Genomic DNA, 16616 nt, shown 5'->3' with positions numbered 1-16616 from the left:
TCGCTTTCCTTTCTTCATACCTTAGAGTTTTCCATTCACCATTATAGTCATTCCCTTATGTAGGCCTTCAATTTCCTTTGGCACCCATCTCCCACAGAACCTATATTGTTCCTGACAGAATCTTAACCCTGGTTAAGGTCAGAGAAAACAGCATACTTGACTGGTCACAGATTACATTTATGACCACCTCAAGTGGGCATTCAGTCATGTCCAACAATCCAGTTATACTCCCCTAGTAAACTCCCATTTCTACTCTGCAAGATGACAATCTCATACCTTTCTATCCAACAGCTCTACCTTCCTTCCTACTTTAAACTGCCAGTTTAATCCTCATTTTTCTTAGAAAACAGAATCAATCAGACAAGAGCTACATCATCTTCCCAATTCCAAATCTACCTTTGTCTTTACCCATATTTTCAGTGTTCACTCCTAGATGGATGAGCTGTCCCTGTTTCTACCTAGAGCCAGCCTCTCCACTCATGCATTCCATTTTACCCCATCTTTTTTCTCAACAATTTTGCTTCTACAAGTATCCCCTTTGTCTCATCATCAATATTTCCCTCTAATGAACCATCCCTTCAGCATACAAACATATCTATCTAAAAACCCATCACAACAACAACAACCCTTCCTGAACCTATGCCTTCCAGCCTTTCCTCTACTTTCTTTTCCAGCAAAACCCCATTGAAGATTTGCCTCCACTCACACATGCCCCACGTTCTTTCTCTTTCACCCAGTTCAATTGGGCTTTCTTCCTCTTCCTATACTTGTCCCCATCAGTGTGACCTCTGTGTTTCCAGGATGGCATCTGATGCAGTTGACCTCTGAAATACAGCTGTGTCCCTCACTTGGCTTCTCGGACACTGCCCTAGTGGAATTTCAGTACACTTATAACTAGTTCTAGTACCATCTCTAAGTAAGACCAGAGGCTTCCTGTGCTTCCTGTGCACTACCTAAAGCACAAATCAAGGGATAAATCTGATCTTACCTCACTTAGGAAAGTAAAAGTTGAAAATTCACAAAATATACATTCAGAAGCTGTCCTTTCCCTCAAAATTAGCAAGACAGGACTTAATATTTATGCTTTTTTGACTTCGGAAATCCACTTCCAGGTGTCTTTCCTACAGAAATCACACAAGTGTGCAGAAAATCCCTATAAACACATGCATTTCTACATTACCTATAGAGGAAAAAAAAAGCTGGCTAGAAAACTAAAGGTCTGTAAATAGGGGAAGAGTTAGAGAAGAGAAACAGCAGAACAATATAGTATAATCACAAATTACACTCAACAACAAAAAAAGTACTTGTGTTTGTAACTGCACAGACAGAAGTTGATGCAAACAATAAATGCTGGAGAGGATGTAGAGAAAAGGGAACCTTCCTACCTTTGGTGGGAATGCAAATTGATACAGCTACTGTGGAGAAGGAGTATGCAGATTACTTAAAAAACTAAGAACAGAACTACCATATAACCCAGCAATCTCACTCCTGGGTGTATACCCAGAGAAAACCATAGTTCATAAAGATACATGCACCTCAATGCTCATTGCAGCGCTATTTAAAATATCCGGGACATGGAAGCAGCCTAGACGTCCACTGACAGAAATGGATCAAGACAATGTGGTACACATACACAGTGGAATATCACTCAGCTGTAGAAAGGAATGAAATAGTGCCCTTTGCAGACATGGATGGGCCTAGAGACTGTCATACCGACAGAAGTCAGAAAGAACAATATTGCTTGTATGTAGACTCCAGGAAAATGGTATAGATGAGCTTACATAGAAATAGAGACACAGATAAAGTTACAGATGCCAAGGAGAGAGGAGGGATGGGATGAATTGAGAGATCGGGGTTGACATGTATACTCTAGTGGCACTGTGTATAGCAGAGATAACTAATGAAAACCTACTGTACGGCACAGGGAACTCTGCTCAGTGCTCCCTGGTGACCGAAACGAGAAGGAAGTCTAAGAAAGGGATATAGGTATACGTATAAGTGATTCAAATTGCTGTACAGCAGAAACTAACACAACGTTATAAAACAACTATACTCCAATAAAATTAACTTTTAAAAAAGTATTTGTGTTTGTGAATGCACAGACAAGAGTCTAGAAGGATATAAAAAATGCAAAAGAGCTTGGGAGATAATCTGAATTATACAGAGAAAAAAAGGATGATTTCCTTTTTAAAAAAATATTCCTTTGTAAAAGCTGTTTCAGCATGTAATATTTCAGAATTTTTTTATTGTGCTAATGAAAAGGAACAAAATACAAGTTTATTTCTTTGGATTTTCCCCAAATACAAAAAGGAAAGCCTCCTTTCAGCTGAGATATCACATTACACATTTACTCAAGCTTCAAGTGAAAAATACAGCCTGTCACTGTATGGATCTAAACTACCTTTTTCATAGGGAATGTAGACAAACACGGCTACAACAGTCAAAGTCAATGAGATTCCTTGTAATCAAAAAGAATTAAAGAATCCTGCTGTCTGCACACAGCCTACCCATCAGCGCTACACACCCCCTCCCCCTTCCCCCATCAATACTCTCCTCCCTGCAGAGCAGTGAAGAGGAGGCGAAGAGAGATGGGGCAGGAAAAACACTACACTTAAAAAGTGGTCTTCCTTGCAACCTGAACAACATACAGATAAAATCCACAGATAACCTATTCTCACTAACCCAGATGTGGCCCTCAGAAGTCACGTCATGAGTCGTGGTTCTCACCCAGGTTCTAAGACTCCCAGAGACCATCTATTCCACCCCAGTAATGTCTTTAGTTTGAAACTATGTGAAGGAAAATACATACCTCATTTTTGGGAAATGCTTTCGGGAAATGAAGCAGTTCGTATGCTGCCATTCTGGTGATGTAAGGATCTAATATTCTGATTTGATAAGGTTTATAGATCAGATTTAAGGCTGGTTCCTTCCAAAAACCATTAGGATTCTGAAATAAAGTAAGAATATAGAAAATACAATTTGTCATTGTCTTTTTAAAAAATACATTAAAAAAAAAACAAGGAAACCAGAAGACAGATCGATTTTGCCAACTTACTATTTTGCCACCTGTCAACAATTCCAACAGCCACTTTAAATCAAGTGGCTTAAAAGCAGTGAGAATCACCGTAGTATTAGGGTCACTGTGATTAGGATCTGAAAAAACAGATTCTGGATAAAAAAGTCGGAAGGTAGTCCTTCTCCCAACTTCCTCTTCATGTCCTAAAACAGGACCGTTATTCATTCTGTGGGTAGTAAACACACAAGACATGTAGACCAAGAGTAGTCAGGGTCATTTCCATCACAGTTCTCCGATTTCAGAGCCAGACAAACACAAGCCACGTAGCTGGGCTCTAAAGCCACGTGGCAATCCATCAAGTCTTTCACAGCCAAGGAAATAACTCTCCTTCCTGAAACAGCTGCTTGATCAAAGGCAGAAACATTCATTTGTGTTTGAAAATTAACTGTGGGGCCATCAATAGTTCATTCTTACCTCCAGAAAAGCTGAAGACAAAATGAAACAGATGGGAACATAAAACCCCAGAATACTCAGAACAGACCTTGGAGGACATCTCAATAAAACCCCTTGTGTTTGTAGATAAAGGCCCTGATGTCCATAAGATAAGTTACTTGCCCAAGGTTATACCATCATGGAGCACATGGATGTGTGCCTAAGTGACTGACAGGGAAGAGTCCCAGTTAAGGTGATTTGAAGACCCATCAAAGCTGATGTGCTCTGAAGTAAAGGAACAACAAAAATGCTCTATTTATACCTAAGCATAACCAATAGTAACTGTTGCTGGGATGAACGAAAGAACCACAAATGATCCAGTGCTGGATTTGTGATGCTTAAAATAAGGCGAGGTTAGACATGCACTATTTATGCACACACCATGAAGGTGTGCTATGAAAAGGAATGCTTTGTTGCCAAAATAGTGTCCCCTAGGAGACAAATACTGTTTGACCCTATGGCACTATGTAATATAAAGCAGCCTTAATAACACCTGAAATGACTTTCATAATGTCTTGCCAGTGGCATTTTCCCACAAGGGCCTGGTGTGGTTCTAGGCAACCAGATTTTACACAATTACAAAGAAATCTGTGAGTGCTTGAACATTGTTTTGTGGATAAATCTTCACAGCTTCCTCAAAATGGATAACCACCAGAAAATGAGGTGACCATACTATGCAGAAACGCTCGGCAATTTGTAACCCAGCAAAACACCCAAGCACTGCCAGGTCATCCTAATGCATTGCCCAGCGGGAAGTTTTCTCACTCTTCAGAAGACTGTTCATGGCCATTCCCAACAAATACACACTTAATGACCTGACTTCAACCTTTACTACAAGAAAACAGAGACGGAAATGTTCTCATTACCCCCACCAGTAGGTCTATGGGACTCTCCGTAGCTGTAACCACAACCCCCACTTTCCCTTCCACTGCAGAGATAACCACGCTGTGCTGAGCCCCATGCCCTCTCTCGTTACCATGCCAATCTCTTTATTCATTTCCATCAGTTTACTAATGTTTTAGAATCTCCTATCTATAAAAGGAAACGAAACAGAAAATCTCCTTTAGGAGTCCGGAATTATCTCCAGTGACCATCTTATGTCTCAACCCCACAGTGAAATTTCTCCAAAGAGTTTTTTATACTAGTTTACTCATTTCTCTGCTTTCTCACCTGTCATTCCCTCAAACCGCTCCACTTGGACTTCTGCCCGGCACCACACCTCCGAGTCTGCTGTCAAGAGCATCAGTGAGCTTCAACTTGCCAGTCCAATGTGAACTCTGTTTTTAACTTACAGGACCTCTCACCAGCATTTGTCATGGTTGAAATCTCCCTGTCTTAAAACACTGTGCTGGCTTGGTGTTTATGATCACCTTTTCCTGACTTTCTTCCGACCTCAGTGGCAGATCCTCTCCAGCTCCTTTACTCCTTTCACAACCTTTAAGTTTTGAGTACTTCAAAGCTCAGTCCTGAGCCCTCTTTGTCTGCTCCTGGGAAATCTCACCCAGTCCATGGTTTAAATACAACTTATAAGATTTAACCTCTTTATCTAACTGCCTACTTGATTTATATACTATAAATCTAATAAGCATCTCAAACATGGTATGTTCATACCAAAATCTTGATTCTCCCCTAAACCTGTTCCTACCCTAGTCTTCCCCACCTCAATGAATGGTACCACTGTCCAGCTAGTCTATTAAGCTGAAAACTTGGAAGTATCCTGCATTTCTTTATTCCCATCTCAGCACGCATATGATGAAAAGCAAATCCTGATAACTGTAACTCTAATACATGCGTCAATTAGTCCCTTATCTCTGTCCCCGCCATGACAATCCTATTGCAAGCCACCATTCTCTATCCAAATGCAGCGACCTAACTGGTCTTTTCATTTCCACCTTTGTCCTTCATGTTTTATTGTCCATGCCACCACCAGGGTATTTTAAAGACAAAACCAGGGCTTCCCTGGTGTCCAGTGGTTAAGAATCCGCCTGCCAATGCAGTGGACATGGGTTTGATCCCTGCTCTGGGAAGATCCCACATGCCCTGAGGCAACTAAGCCCATGCGTCCCAACTGCTGAACCTGCACACTTTAGAGCCTGTGCTCCACAACAAGAGAAGCCATCTCAATGAGAAATCCATGCAGCACAACCAGAGTAGCCCCTGCTCACTGCAACTAGAAAAAGCCTGCGTGTAGCAACAAGGACCCAGTGCAGTCATAAATAAATACAATTTTTAAAAAAAAAGACATAACCAGATAGAGCTGCATTCTTGCTGAATGATTTTCAAAACTTTTCTGTTATACTTAAAACACGAGCCCAAATCCGAGTTGACAAAATCTACAAAGCCCACTCCTTAACTACGTTTTCAGCTGCCGATTGCACCCCTCTCCCCAGTCTGCTGCCCTCCAACCTCACTGGTTTTCTTTTTGCTGCTCTCAAACCCAGCAACATACCTTCCAGAGGACCTTCAGTCAACATTTTCTCTGCCTGTATTGCTCTTCCCTGGTCTTCATATGGCCAGTACTGTGTGGTCACTTAGGTCTAGTTTAAGATGTCTCTGCCTCAGCATTGCCATCCATTCAGAAACAGCCATTCATTCATTCTTGATGATTTAACTGTTTTGATTGTTTATATGACATTTATTATATTTCTTTTCTTAATTACTGTTTTCTTCTTCCCACAGGGAGGAAAAACATTATTCTTATTCACTGCAATAGCCCCCTGGGGCTAGAACTGTGCCCAGAATGTTCAGAGGATTTCATAAATATTTGCTAAATGAATGACCTGAAATCTAAGTCTACTCTAGCCAACATCTTGAGTAATATGTAATGTACTTAAACATCCTAAAGCAACTCTACTTCCTTTTCAAAATGGTCATACTAAAGCAGGAAACTAAGTTCTTTGAAAACAGTTCCATGTTAGCAAATAGAAAACGTATTTACCTTATTATTACATCATAGGAGTCAATTTTTTCTCCTAATGTCTTATTCTTCAAAATTCCTCCATTACCAACCACCACACACTTCTTACACGGCACACTGTTGAACAAATAGACAAGTGAGAGATTGAGACATCTTTTACAAAACTGGCTGATTCCAACAACCTGTTCATACTTTGAGGAACCCAGGAAAAGAACCAATTGTAACTCCCAGGTCTAGGGATATAGTAAGACTCAAGAAATCATGTTCCAGAGGAACTATATCATTGTTAGCAACTATTAATGCCTATCAGTTCATATACATCCCTTCATTATGCTTCTCATAACCACCCATGGAGAGAAGCAAGCCTGATATTTCCATTTTACAGATGAAAAGATATTAAAAAAATGTTTAGGTAACATTTCCAAGTCATACTCCAAAGAGGTAAAACTAGGATTGAGTCCGGGCCTCTGGACTACAAAGACACCCCTCAACATAAGAGTCTCCATGTTAATATTGATACAAGTGTGTTCTATATTAGATGTGTATGTATTTTCCATTAGTGTTACCCATTCCCCTGAGATTCCAGCTTTGAATTACGGCTATGCATTATAAGTGTGGAGACAGACAGTATAGAACCTGGTGGGCAAAGTGCAGCTTCTTTGTACCTGCTCATGCTCACTTCAATTCCCCAAACAGGTACTGGTCCTTAAAGCTTAGCCAGTATACAAATGAGAAGTTTACTCTGTATTCCTGCCAAAGAGCTTTAAAATAGGACATGAGGTGGAACTTCCTGTTGCTGGCCAGAATCAGCCTCAGCCAGTGGATTATCTACGGTTCAGCTCTCAGCCAACAGGACCTGGCCTTCAACATAATAAAGGCCATATATGACAAACCCACAGCAAACATCATTCTCAATGGTAGAAAGAAAAAACTGAAAGCACTTCCTCTAGGATCAGGAACAAGACAAGAATGTCCACACAAAGCTATTAGTATAGCTTTGGAAGCCCTAGCCACAGAAATCAGAGAAGAAAAACAAATAAAAGGAATGTAAATTGAAAAAGAAGTAAAACTATCACTGCTTGTAGATGACATGATACTATACTTAGAAAATCCTAAAGATGCTACCAAAAAACTACTAGAGCTCATTAATGAATTTGATCAAGTTGAAAGATACAAAATTACCATGCAGAAATCTCTTGCATTTCTATACACTAACAATGAAAGATCAGAAAAGAGAAATTAAGGGGAAAAAATCCCATTTATCATCACATCAAAAAGAATAAAGTACCTAGGAATAAACCTACCTAAGGAAATAAAGACCAGTGCCCAGAAAACTACAAGATTCTGATGAAGGGAACCAAAGATGACACACACAGATGGACATGCCATGTTCTTGGATTGGAAGAATCAATATTGTGAAAATGACTATACTACCCAAAGTAATCTACAGATTCAATGCAGTCCTTATCAAATTACCAATAGCATTTTTCACAGAATTAGAACGAAAATTTTTTACAATTTGTATGGAAACACAAAAGACCCTAAATAGCCAAAGCTATCTTTTTAAAAAGATATATTTCTTTTAATTGGAGGGTAATTACAATATTTTGATGGTTTTTGCCATACATCAATATGAATCAGCCATGGATATACATGTGGCCTCTACTCTGAACTCCCCTCCCACCTCCCTCCTTACCCTATCCCTCTGGGTTGTCCCAGAGCACTGGCTTTGGGTGCCCTGCTTCATGCATCAAACTTGCACTGGTCATCTATTTTATATATGTTAATATACATGTTTCAATGCTATTCTCTCAGGTCATCCCACTCTCACCTTCTCCCATAGAGTCCAAAAGTCCATTCTTTACATCTGTGTCTCTTTTGCTGCCCTGCATGTAGGATCATCATTATCTTTCTAAATTCCTTATCTATGCATTAATATACAATATTTGTTTTTCTCTTTCTGACTTACTTCACTCTGTATAATAGGCTCCAGTTTCATCCACCTCATTAGAACTGACTCAAATGCATTCCTGCTTACAGCTGGGTAATACTCCTTTGTGTATATGCACCACAACTTCCTTATCCACTCCTCTGCCAATGGACATCTAGGTTCCTTCCATGTACTAGCTATAGCAAACAGCACTGCAGTGAACATTGGAGTACATGTGTCTCTTTCAGTTCTGGTTTCCTCGGGGTATATGTCCAGGGGTGGGTTTGCTGGGTCCTGTGGCAGTTCTATTCTCAGCTTTTTAAGGAATCTCCACATTGTTTTCCATAGTAGCTGTACCAGTTTGCATTCCCACCAACAGTGTAAGAATGTTCCCTTTTCTCCACATCCTCTCCAGCATTTATTGCTTGTAGACTTTTTGATGAAGGCCATTCCAACCAGCATGAGATGATAACACACTGTGGTTTTGATTTGCATTTCTCTAATAATGAGTGATGTTGAGTATCTTTTCATGTGTTTTTCATGTGGAGGTTGATTACTCCAGTTTCATTCTTTTTTCTCAAGATAGCCAAAGCAATATTGAGAAAGAAAAATAAGAGCTGCAGAAATCAGGCTCCCTAATTTCAGACTATACTAAGTTCAGTAACCAAAAAACCCAAACAGTATGGTACTGGCACAAAAACAGAAATATAGGCCAATGAAACAGTATAGAAGGCCCAGAGATAAACCTACACACCTATAGTCAGCTAATCTATCACAGAGAAGAAATAAGCGGTATAGAGAAAACAGGATAGCTACATGTAAAATAATGAAATTAGAACATTTCCTAACACCATACATAAAAATAAACTCAAAATGGATTAAAGATCTAACTTTAAGACCCAGTACTATAAAATTTTTAGAGGAAAACAAAGGCAAAGCACCCTTTCACATAAATCACAGCAATATCTTTTTTGATCCACCTCCTAAAGTAATGAAAACAAAAACAAACAAATGGGACCTAATTAAAATTAAAACTTTCTGTGCAGCAAAGCAACCATGAAGAAAACAAAAAGACAAGGATTAATCTCCAAAATATACAAACAGTTCATGAAGCCCAATATCAAAAAACAAACCAACCAAAAAAAAAAAAAAAAAACCCACACAATGGGCAAAAGACTTAAATAGACATTTCTCCAAAGAAGACATACAGAGGGCAAACAGGTACATGAGACGATACTAAACATCACTAATTATTAGCGAAAGGATCAGAGCTACAGTGAGGTATCACCTCACACCAGCCACAATGGCCAGCATCAAAACATCTGCAAACAATGAATGCTGGAGAGATATGGACAAAAGGGAATCCTCTTACTCTGTTGGTGGGAATGTAAACTGATGGAGAACAGTATGGAGGTTTCCTAAAAAACTAAAAATAGAGCTACTGTTATCATTCAGCAACCCCACTTTTGGCCATATGTCTGGAGAAAACCATAATTTGAAAAGATACATGCACCCCAATGTTCACTGCAGCACTGTTTACAACAGCCAGGATATGGAAGCAACTTAAACGTCCATCAACAGCGAAATGGATAAAGACAATATGCTGCATATATACAGTGGAATTTTAGTCAACCAAAAAAAAAAAAAGAAAGAATTCCATCTGTGGCAACATGGATGGACCTAGAGATTGTCTACTGAGTGAAGTAAGTCAGTGTAAGACAAGTATCAGATGGTAGCACTCGCATACGGGATGTAAACAAATGGTACAAATGAACCTATGTAGAAAATAAACTATTGGCAGAAGGGGGAAATACTGGGAGCAAGAGAGTCAGACATGACTTAGAGGCTGAACAGCAATAACGTGTAAGCAATAAGGGGCCTACCACACAGCACAGGGAAGTCTACTCAGCACTCTTTACTGACCTATATGGGAACAGAATCTAAAAACAGAGGGTATGTGTAGAACTGATTCACTCTGCTGAACACCTGAAACTAACAGCATTGTAAATCAAGCACACTCTAATAAAAACTAACTGAAAACAAACCGACAAACAAAAAAAAACATGGCCTGGCCCATCGGGCTCCAAGCTCTCACCACCACTCGGCTAGGCCTGGAGAAATGACAAAAGATAATGTCCTTCTCCTCCCAGGGACAAAACTTCAGAGGGTAAGGCTGTTGAGACTGTCCTTGCAGGGCCCTCATGATGTGGAAATATGAGGAAAAAACTGTTTCTCGAAGCACCATGAAATCAGCAGACCAGATGAACTCCGGATCCTAAGGGCTTCAGGAAACTAATAGTAGCAAAGCTGCATAAACGCTGTAGAATTCTTAAACATAGAGAACACAGCAGTACAGAACTACCGAAAGGAGCCAGGCATTGGCCCTGTTGGATTAAGAGGAGACAAGATACCCATTCCTACACATGTAAATGTACCTTTTCAACTGAGAATTTGTTTAGTTCATCTACTTATATTTGATGGTTTTACACCTTCAACTTTCTAGAGATGTTTCTTTTCGAAATCTGCTTGCCTTCAACTATTAAAATAACATTTCTAGTTGCTCTAACATACAAGTTTGACATAACCCCCAATCCCAGGAAACCACTCTGTGCACAGTGCTCTGCAGCCAGGTGGCCTGGAGAAGATGGGATTGCTCCCTGGTCAACCCCGTCCTCTCTGGGTCTGCGGCCATCCTCCCTGGCAGATCTAGCCCATGAGGGCTCCATGGCAGGAAGCAGCTCCTACACACACAGCTTGCATGGCTTTTCCTTCCATAACCTCAGGGCCAGTAACGCAAGTGAGATGCTGAAACTCCAGACACTGGCTTCACCTCCCCTTCAGAACACTAAGCAAGGCTGGGCACCAGGGAGGGAGTGGCTAGGAATCGACAGGATGGGAATAACCGCTCCATTCCTATGAGGTCACCTGTGTGGAGGTGAAGGAGGAATTTCTAAAATGTATGGCATCTAGACTAACCCTCTTTTCTTCAAAAAAGGCTGCAGGCCACTCCCCTCCCCAGTCATTTCTTCTAGCCAATCTTCTCAGCCTCTTTCCACTTGGGAAAAATGGAAAGAAATCATATGGACACTGTCTCACCCAAGAGAACTCCAGTTCCAAAGACGCTTTATACTGCCAAGGTCACACATTTTGGAAATTTCACTGTTTTCTTCTCTGTTGGCTTTGCAGAGGGCAGGTGGAATGGGAGAAGGTCCTTCACCATGGGAAAAGTTTACTGATGTCTTTAAAAGCAAACCTCATCAATGGAATTTTCCTTTTCCTCCCGGCAAGGGATACGGCAAAGATCCACACTTTTTTTTTTTTTTTTTTGGAATATCGTATCATGTATAACACTAGAAATTTCATTAGGGATGTGCCTAAGACTACTCTTTGGCAATAACATCTTCTCTGCAGCGGAGACTCACAATGCCCCCGTGACACTAGGAAATGCACAATGGAACAGGTACAGTCTGAACCACACACCTTGTTACTCACTGCTTCCCTCTCTCCCCAGAAGGCAACCTCATGTTATCAAAGGAGTGATTCACCCTATCCATGGCTTCATCCTCTGGCCTGGGCTCCTGGCCTCCCTTGTTTCCGTGGCATGAATCAATAACTTTCAGTGACCTTTGGGTGACTCTCTTTACTTTACGTTATTTAATTAACACAGGCTTCCCAGGCTGTGCAAGTAGTTAAAAAATCCACCTGCCAATGCAGGAGATGCAAGAGATGGTGGGTCAGTCCCTGTGTCGGGAAGATTCTGGAGGAGGAAATGGCAATCCACTCCAGTATTCTTGCCTGGAGAATCCCATGGCCAGAGGAGCCCGGCAGGCTGCAGTCCTTGGGGCCGCAGAGTCGGACACGACTGGGCACACCATGCACAAACAGCTGCAGTGAACTGTGAGTCCCTAAAGGGCAAGAACAGCATCATTTATATTTCTGCATCCTCTAATCTGAAATTTCCTGATTCACAAGTTGTACATTTCAGAAACTGCTTTGGTTGTCACTTTAAGCGTGACTTTGTATCTGGAGAAACAGATATCTGTTCTTCCTTCCTCTACCCTGGAAACAGAGAAATCCATGTGCCTCCAAATTGCTTACCCAGAAAACAAAATAATTCCGGACTGCTTGAACTTGTTAATGAAAAACCTAGAAAACTGCTGAGATAGTAATGGTAAGAGCTTACACTTCCTGTAGGTAAAAGACATATTTCTCAATCAGTCAGGCAAATCCAGAAAAGTTACTAAATTATGCAGTGAAACATCAGCCATCAATGTAGGGGAAGTAAATTTGAACTGTCCACTTCCCGTGATCTATGATCTGTCTTTTCTGAATGCTTTACGATCTTCATTTGTCCCTTCAGCAGCATCATATACATTAAAATGTATCATTCCATCTTCAATGTAACAATCTTTGGCAGATCCCACATGTCATATTCCCATTACCCCTGTGCCTGCTGGCAGAGCCTTGCTTTCACAAGCCTAACAGTGGTGAGTATATTCTTGTGCCAAGGTTGGTGTAGATGTGGCCATGTGACCCATCCCTGGGCAATCAGATATTAGGGAAATCTGTTAGATGCTCTGGGAAACCCTTTACCCCCAGGAAGAGAATGGTTTGAAAAGAACAGTTTCGTTCTAGCCATCCCTTCCTTTCCACTTAGATACTGACACATGATAAGGCTAGCGCAGCTGTAGTCATCTCAAACCTGAGAGAGAAAGACAGAGAGAACCACCAAGAAGCTGCCCTGACATCACTGAGCCACAGATTCAATCCTGTAACCAGAGCCAGTGCACACAGATGTAAGGTGGCACACAGTCCAAATACAAAGGTACCATCCAGACAACTACATGTGCATGTCAGCACCCCCTGGGATTATGCACTCCAGTCTGTGCAGCCATACATGGCTGCCCTACGAGCCGGATCCACAAATCTGTGGACCTTAACCCACACATCTTTAGATATGGGATATAATAAACATCTGCTGAGTTCAGATCACTCTTAGGAACAGTGTCACTTGCAAGCCTGTGCAGTGGGCCGGGGTGGAGGGCTCACTGCTAGCTCTGAACCCCCCAGTAAGCATCTCTGGGACCCTGGTCTTGTGATGGAACCTCCTGGGTCTCAGTATGCCCTTTCATGAAGTAAGGAAATCACTGAGGTCTGTGTGCGTGCTCAGTCTCTCAGTCGAGTCCAACTCTTGGTAACCCCACGGATGTAGCCCACCAGACTTCTCTATCCATGGAATTTTACAGGCAAGAATACTAGAGTGGGTTGCCATTTACTCCTCCACGGGATCTTCCCTATCCAGGGATTGAACCCACATCTTCTGCACCTCCTGCATTGTTAGGCAGATTCTTTACCACTAGCGCACCAGGGAAGCCCCCTTACCGAGGTCTGAAATGTTGCTGATCTATGCTGTATGGAGCCATTACCCCTAGCATGTGTACCATGGTTTCTGTGTCTCTCTCCATCCAACATCTGACCACAGTAGCTGCTATAAAACACACTTATGTTTCTCTTTGCCATGTATGGTTCACTTTGTTGAAGCAGAATATCAACCTCCCCTCAGTCTCAAGTCTTCCTCCTGGCTGAAAATGCTGCCATGTAAAGATACTGTGAGACTGGAAGATGTCCAGAGCAGTGAAGCAGACACTGATATTTCTTATAGAGCTTGGGCTTTTTTTTTTTTTTAATAAATACACTGCTGACATCTTAAGTTGTCAAAGACCATGTTCTTGTCCTGACTGCCAATCTAACCCAGCTCTGCTGATGCTGACATAATTCATTCTGCCTAACTGAGCAACTAGGAAACTTTCACAAATTCCCCATCTGTTTAACAAGCAACTGACTTAACACAGTGCTTCCATTAAGTGAGATATTTATGTTGAGTTACTCTAGAACCACCTGTGCAGGACTCAGGCGCTCTTTGCAGAATGCGAAGGTGACGGTTGGGAGTGGAGATCTGGCTCATATATTCTAAGTGAGGGCTAAGATTCTGTAATTCAGGGTTTCCACCGCTCTGGCTGTGGAAGGAGGCACTCCCACTGAGGAAAAGGGAACAGCCCTCAGGGCCAGGGTTCAAGCAGATGCTAAGGAGCTCCACGGACAGCCAGGAAGGGTCAGGACCTCATTACATGGGCACATTCTAAGTACCGCTTCTTTGTGATGCAATTCCCTTAAAATATCTTCAATTACTAACATTTATGAAAATATAAATAAATATATTTATTTATAAATATATAAATCCTGCACAAGCTGTGCTTTGGAGAATAATGAGAAACTAGAGTCCTGAGAAATCAACAGTGACAGCACAGGGCAAATACGGCACGAGAACTACAGTGTGTTATTCCTAAACATTTGTTCTAATTGGGGCATCACTGTGCCCTCTGAACAAAGCAGCTGGAAAGGAATCTAGAGGACACCTCAACCATCCCCCCTCCTTTTTAAAACTGTTTTTTTTTTTAATTAAAATATAATTCACAGGCCACAAAATTCACCCTTTTAAATAATAAAATTCAGCAGGTTCTTAGCATTCACAAAGCTGTGCCACAATCACCATTATCCAACCCAGAACATTTTCATCTCCCCACAAAGACACCCCACAGCCAGTAGGGGTTACTCCACTGCCACCCTCACCCTTGTCAGTGGCTCAACTAATCTTTCTATCTACAATTGATTTGTTTAGTCTGGCCATTTCCTGTACAGTAGACATGTTGATATGCTCTTGAGCTCAGTCGTGAGCAACTCTTTGCAACCCCATGGACTGTAGCCTGTCAGGCTCCTCTGTCCATGGAATTTTCCAGGCAAGAATACTGGAATGGGTTGTCATTTCCTATTCAAGGATCTTCCCAAACCAGGGATCAAATCCTCATCTCTTTGCATCTCCTGTATTGGCAGGTGGATTACTTTGCCACTGCACCACCTGGAAATGGTAGTCACGTATAGTAAATGCAGTCATACAAGTATGTGATCTTTTGTGACTGATCTCCTTCACTGAACTGAGCAAAACACTTTCAAGGTTCCTTCATGCTAGAGCATGAATCAGTACTATACTGCTTGTTATGACTGAATTATATTGCATCATGTGGATGTACATTTAATTTATCCATTCAGCAGAGGCTGGACATTTCGACTGTTTCCACTCTGGGGCTATTATGAATGATGCTGCTATGAACATTCATTTACAAGTTTCAGGTGGTCATATGTTTTCAATTTAAGCTTTCTATTTTGAAATACGGAGGAGGCAACGGCATCCCACTCCAGTACTCTTGCCTGGAAAACCCCATGGACAGAGGAGCCTGGAAGGCTACAGTCCATGGGGTCACTGAGGGTCGGACAAGACTGAGCAACTTCATTTTCATGCACTGGAGAAGGAAATGGCAACCCACTAATTCGACTCACAGTAAGTTGCAAAAATACTACTGAGAAGTCCTGCGTACCCTTCACGCAGTTTCTTCCAGTGGTTACACTGACTTAACTATTGCATAATGCTCACCCTCACTTAACGATTAACTAGCAGAACTGATTCTGGTATAATGTGCATATGCAGTTCTGCCTCTTCTTTTATAAGAAACCAAGGTTCAGAAATTCAGAAATTTGCCCAAGATCACAGGAAAGTTACAACTGACCTGCTGGCTCTAGCAATTTTTCACTATGCTGTCTCCTCTATTTTAGATGGACCATGCCACCACCTGCCCTCCCCACTCCCTCACAAAAGAATAAAAAACTGTTTCCTAACCTATCCTTTTCTGTCCTTCTCATCTGTCACCCCATTATTCCTGTCACTTCTCCGCTGCCGAAGTTCTAGCCAGACAGCTAGTTTGAGTATTCCCATAAAAGGAGGAACATGAAAAAACAAAGCAAACACAAAAGGTTACTCTAATACTTGTTTTAAAATGGTTTGTCTTTTTGGAACTAGCTAGAGGTGGTGGCTGCATAATATTGTGACTTTAATAAATGCCACTGAACTGTTCTCTTTAAAATGGTTCATTTACCTTATGTCAGTTTCACCTTAAGGGGAAAAAAAAATGGTTTCTCAACATTTCTTTGAGACTGTTTTTCTTTCCCACATTTAGGATCCTCTGGCTGGAGGTGAAATTACAGAGAAGGCCAACTGACATATTTACTGTGCATGATCTTTAGGACGACAGTTGAGAAAACTTTTTCAGTACTATCTATTCAGAGAAGATTCTATCCAGATCATTTAAGAGGAAAAAACTTGAATATAGTTCTATTTCAATGAATTTACACATGCAACATCAGTTCAG

The 16616-nt window shown here is 41.3% G+C and overlaps 1 protein-coding gene across 4 annotated transcripts in view; it reads right to left on the bottom strand.

Moving 5' to 3' along the window:
- ST3GAL6 (ST3 beta-galactoside alpha-2,3-sialyltransferase 6) overlaps positions 1-16616 on the bottom strand; it is an 85901-nt gene that overhangs the window by 4532 nt on the left and 64753 nt on the right. For all 4 annotated transcript variants that reach the window (XM_052649191.1, XM_052649267.1, XM_052649124.1 and 1 more), the window contains 3 exons: positions 6447-6542; positions 3056-3242; positions 2810-2947 (listed from right to left, as the gene is read on the bottom strand). In XM_052649191.1, coding sequence (XP_052505151.1) covers positions 2810-2947; positions 3056-3242; positions 6447-6542 — 421 coding nt within the window. The remainder of the gene's footprint in view (positions 1-2809; positions 2948-3055; positions 3243-6446; positions 6543-16616) is intronic.

The sequence above is a fragment of the Budorcas taxicolor genome, chromosome 1 (assembly GCF_023091745.1).
Source record: "Budorcas taxicolor isolate Tak-1 chromosome 1, Takin1.1, whole genome shotgun sequence".
NCBI lineage: Eukaryota > Metazoa > Chordata > Mammalia > Artiodactyla > Bovidae > Budorcas > Budorcas taxicolor.
This window is presented reverse-complemented; position numbering and strand designations above follow the sequence as displayed.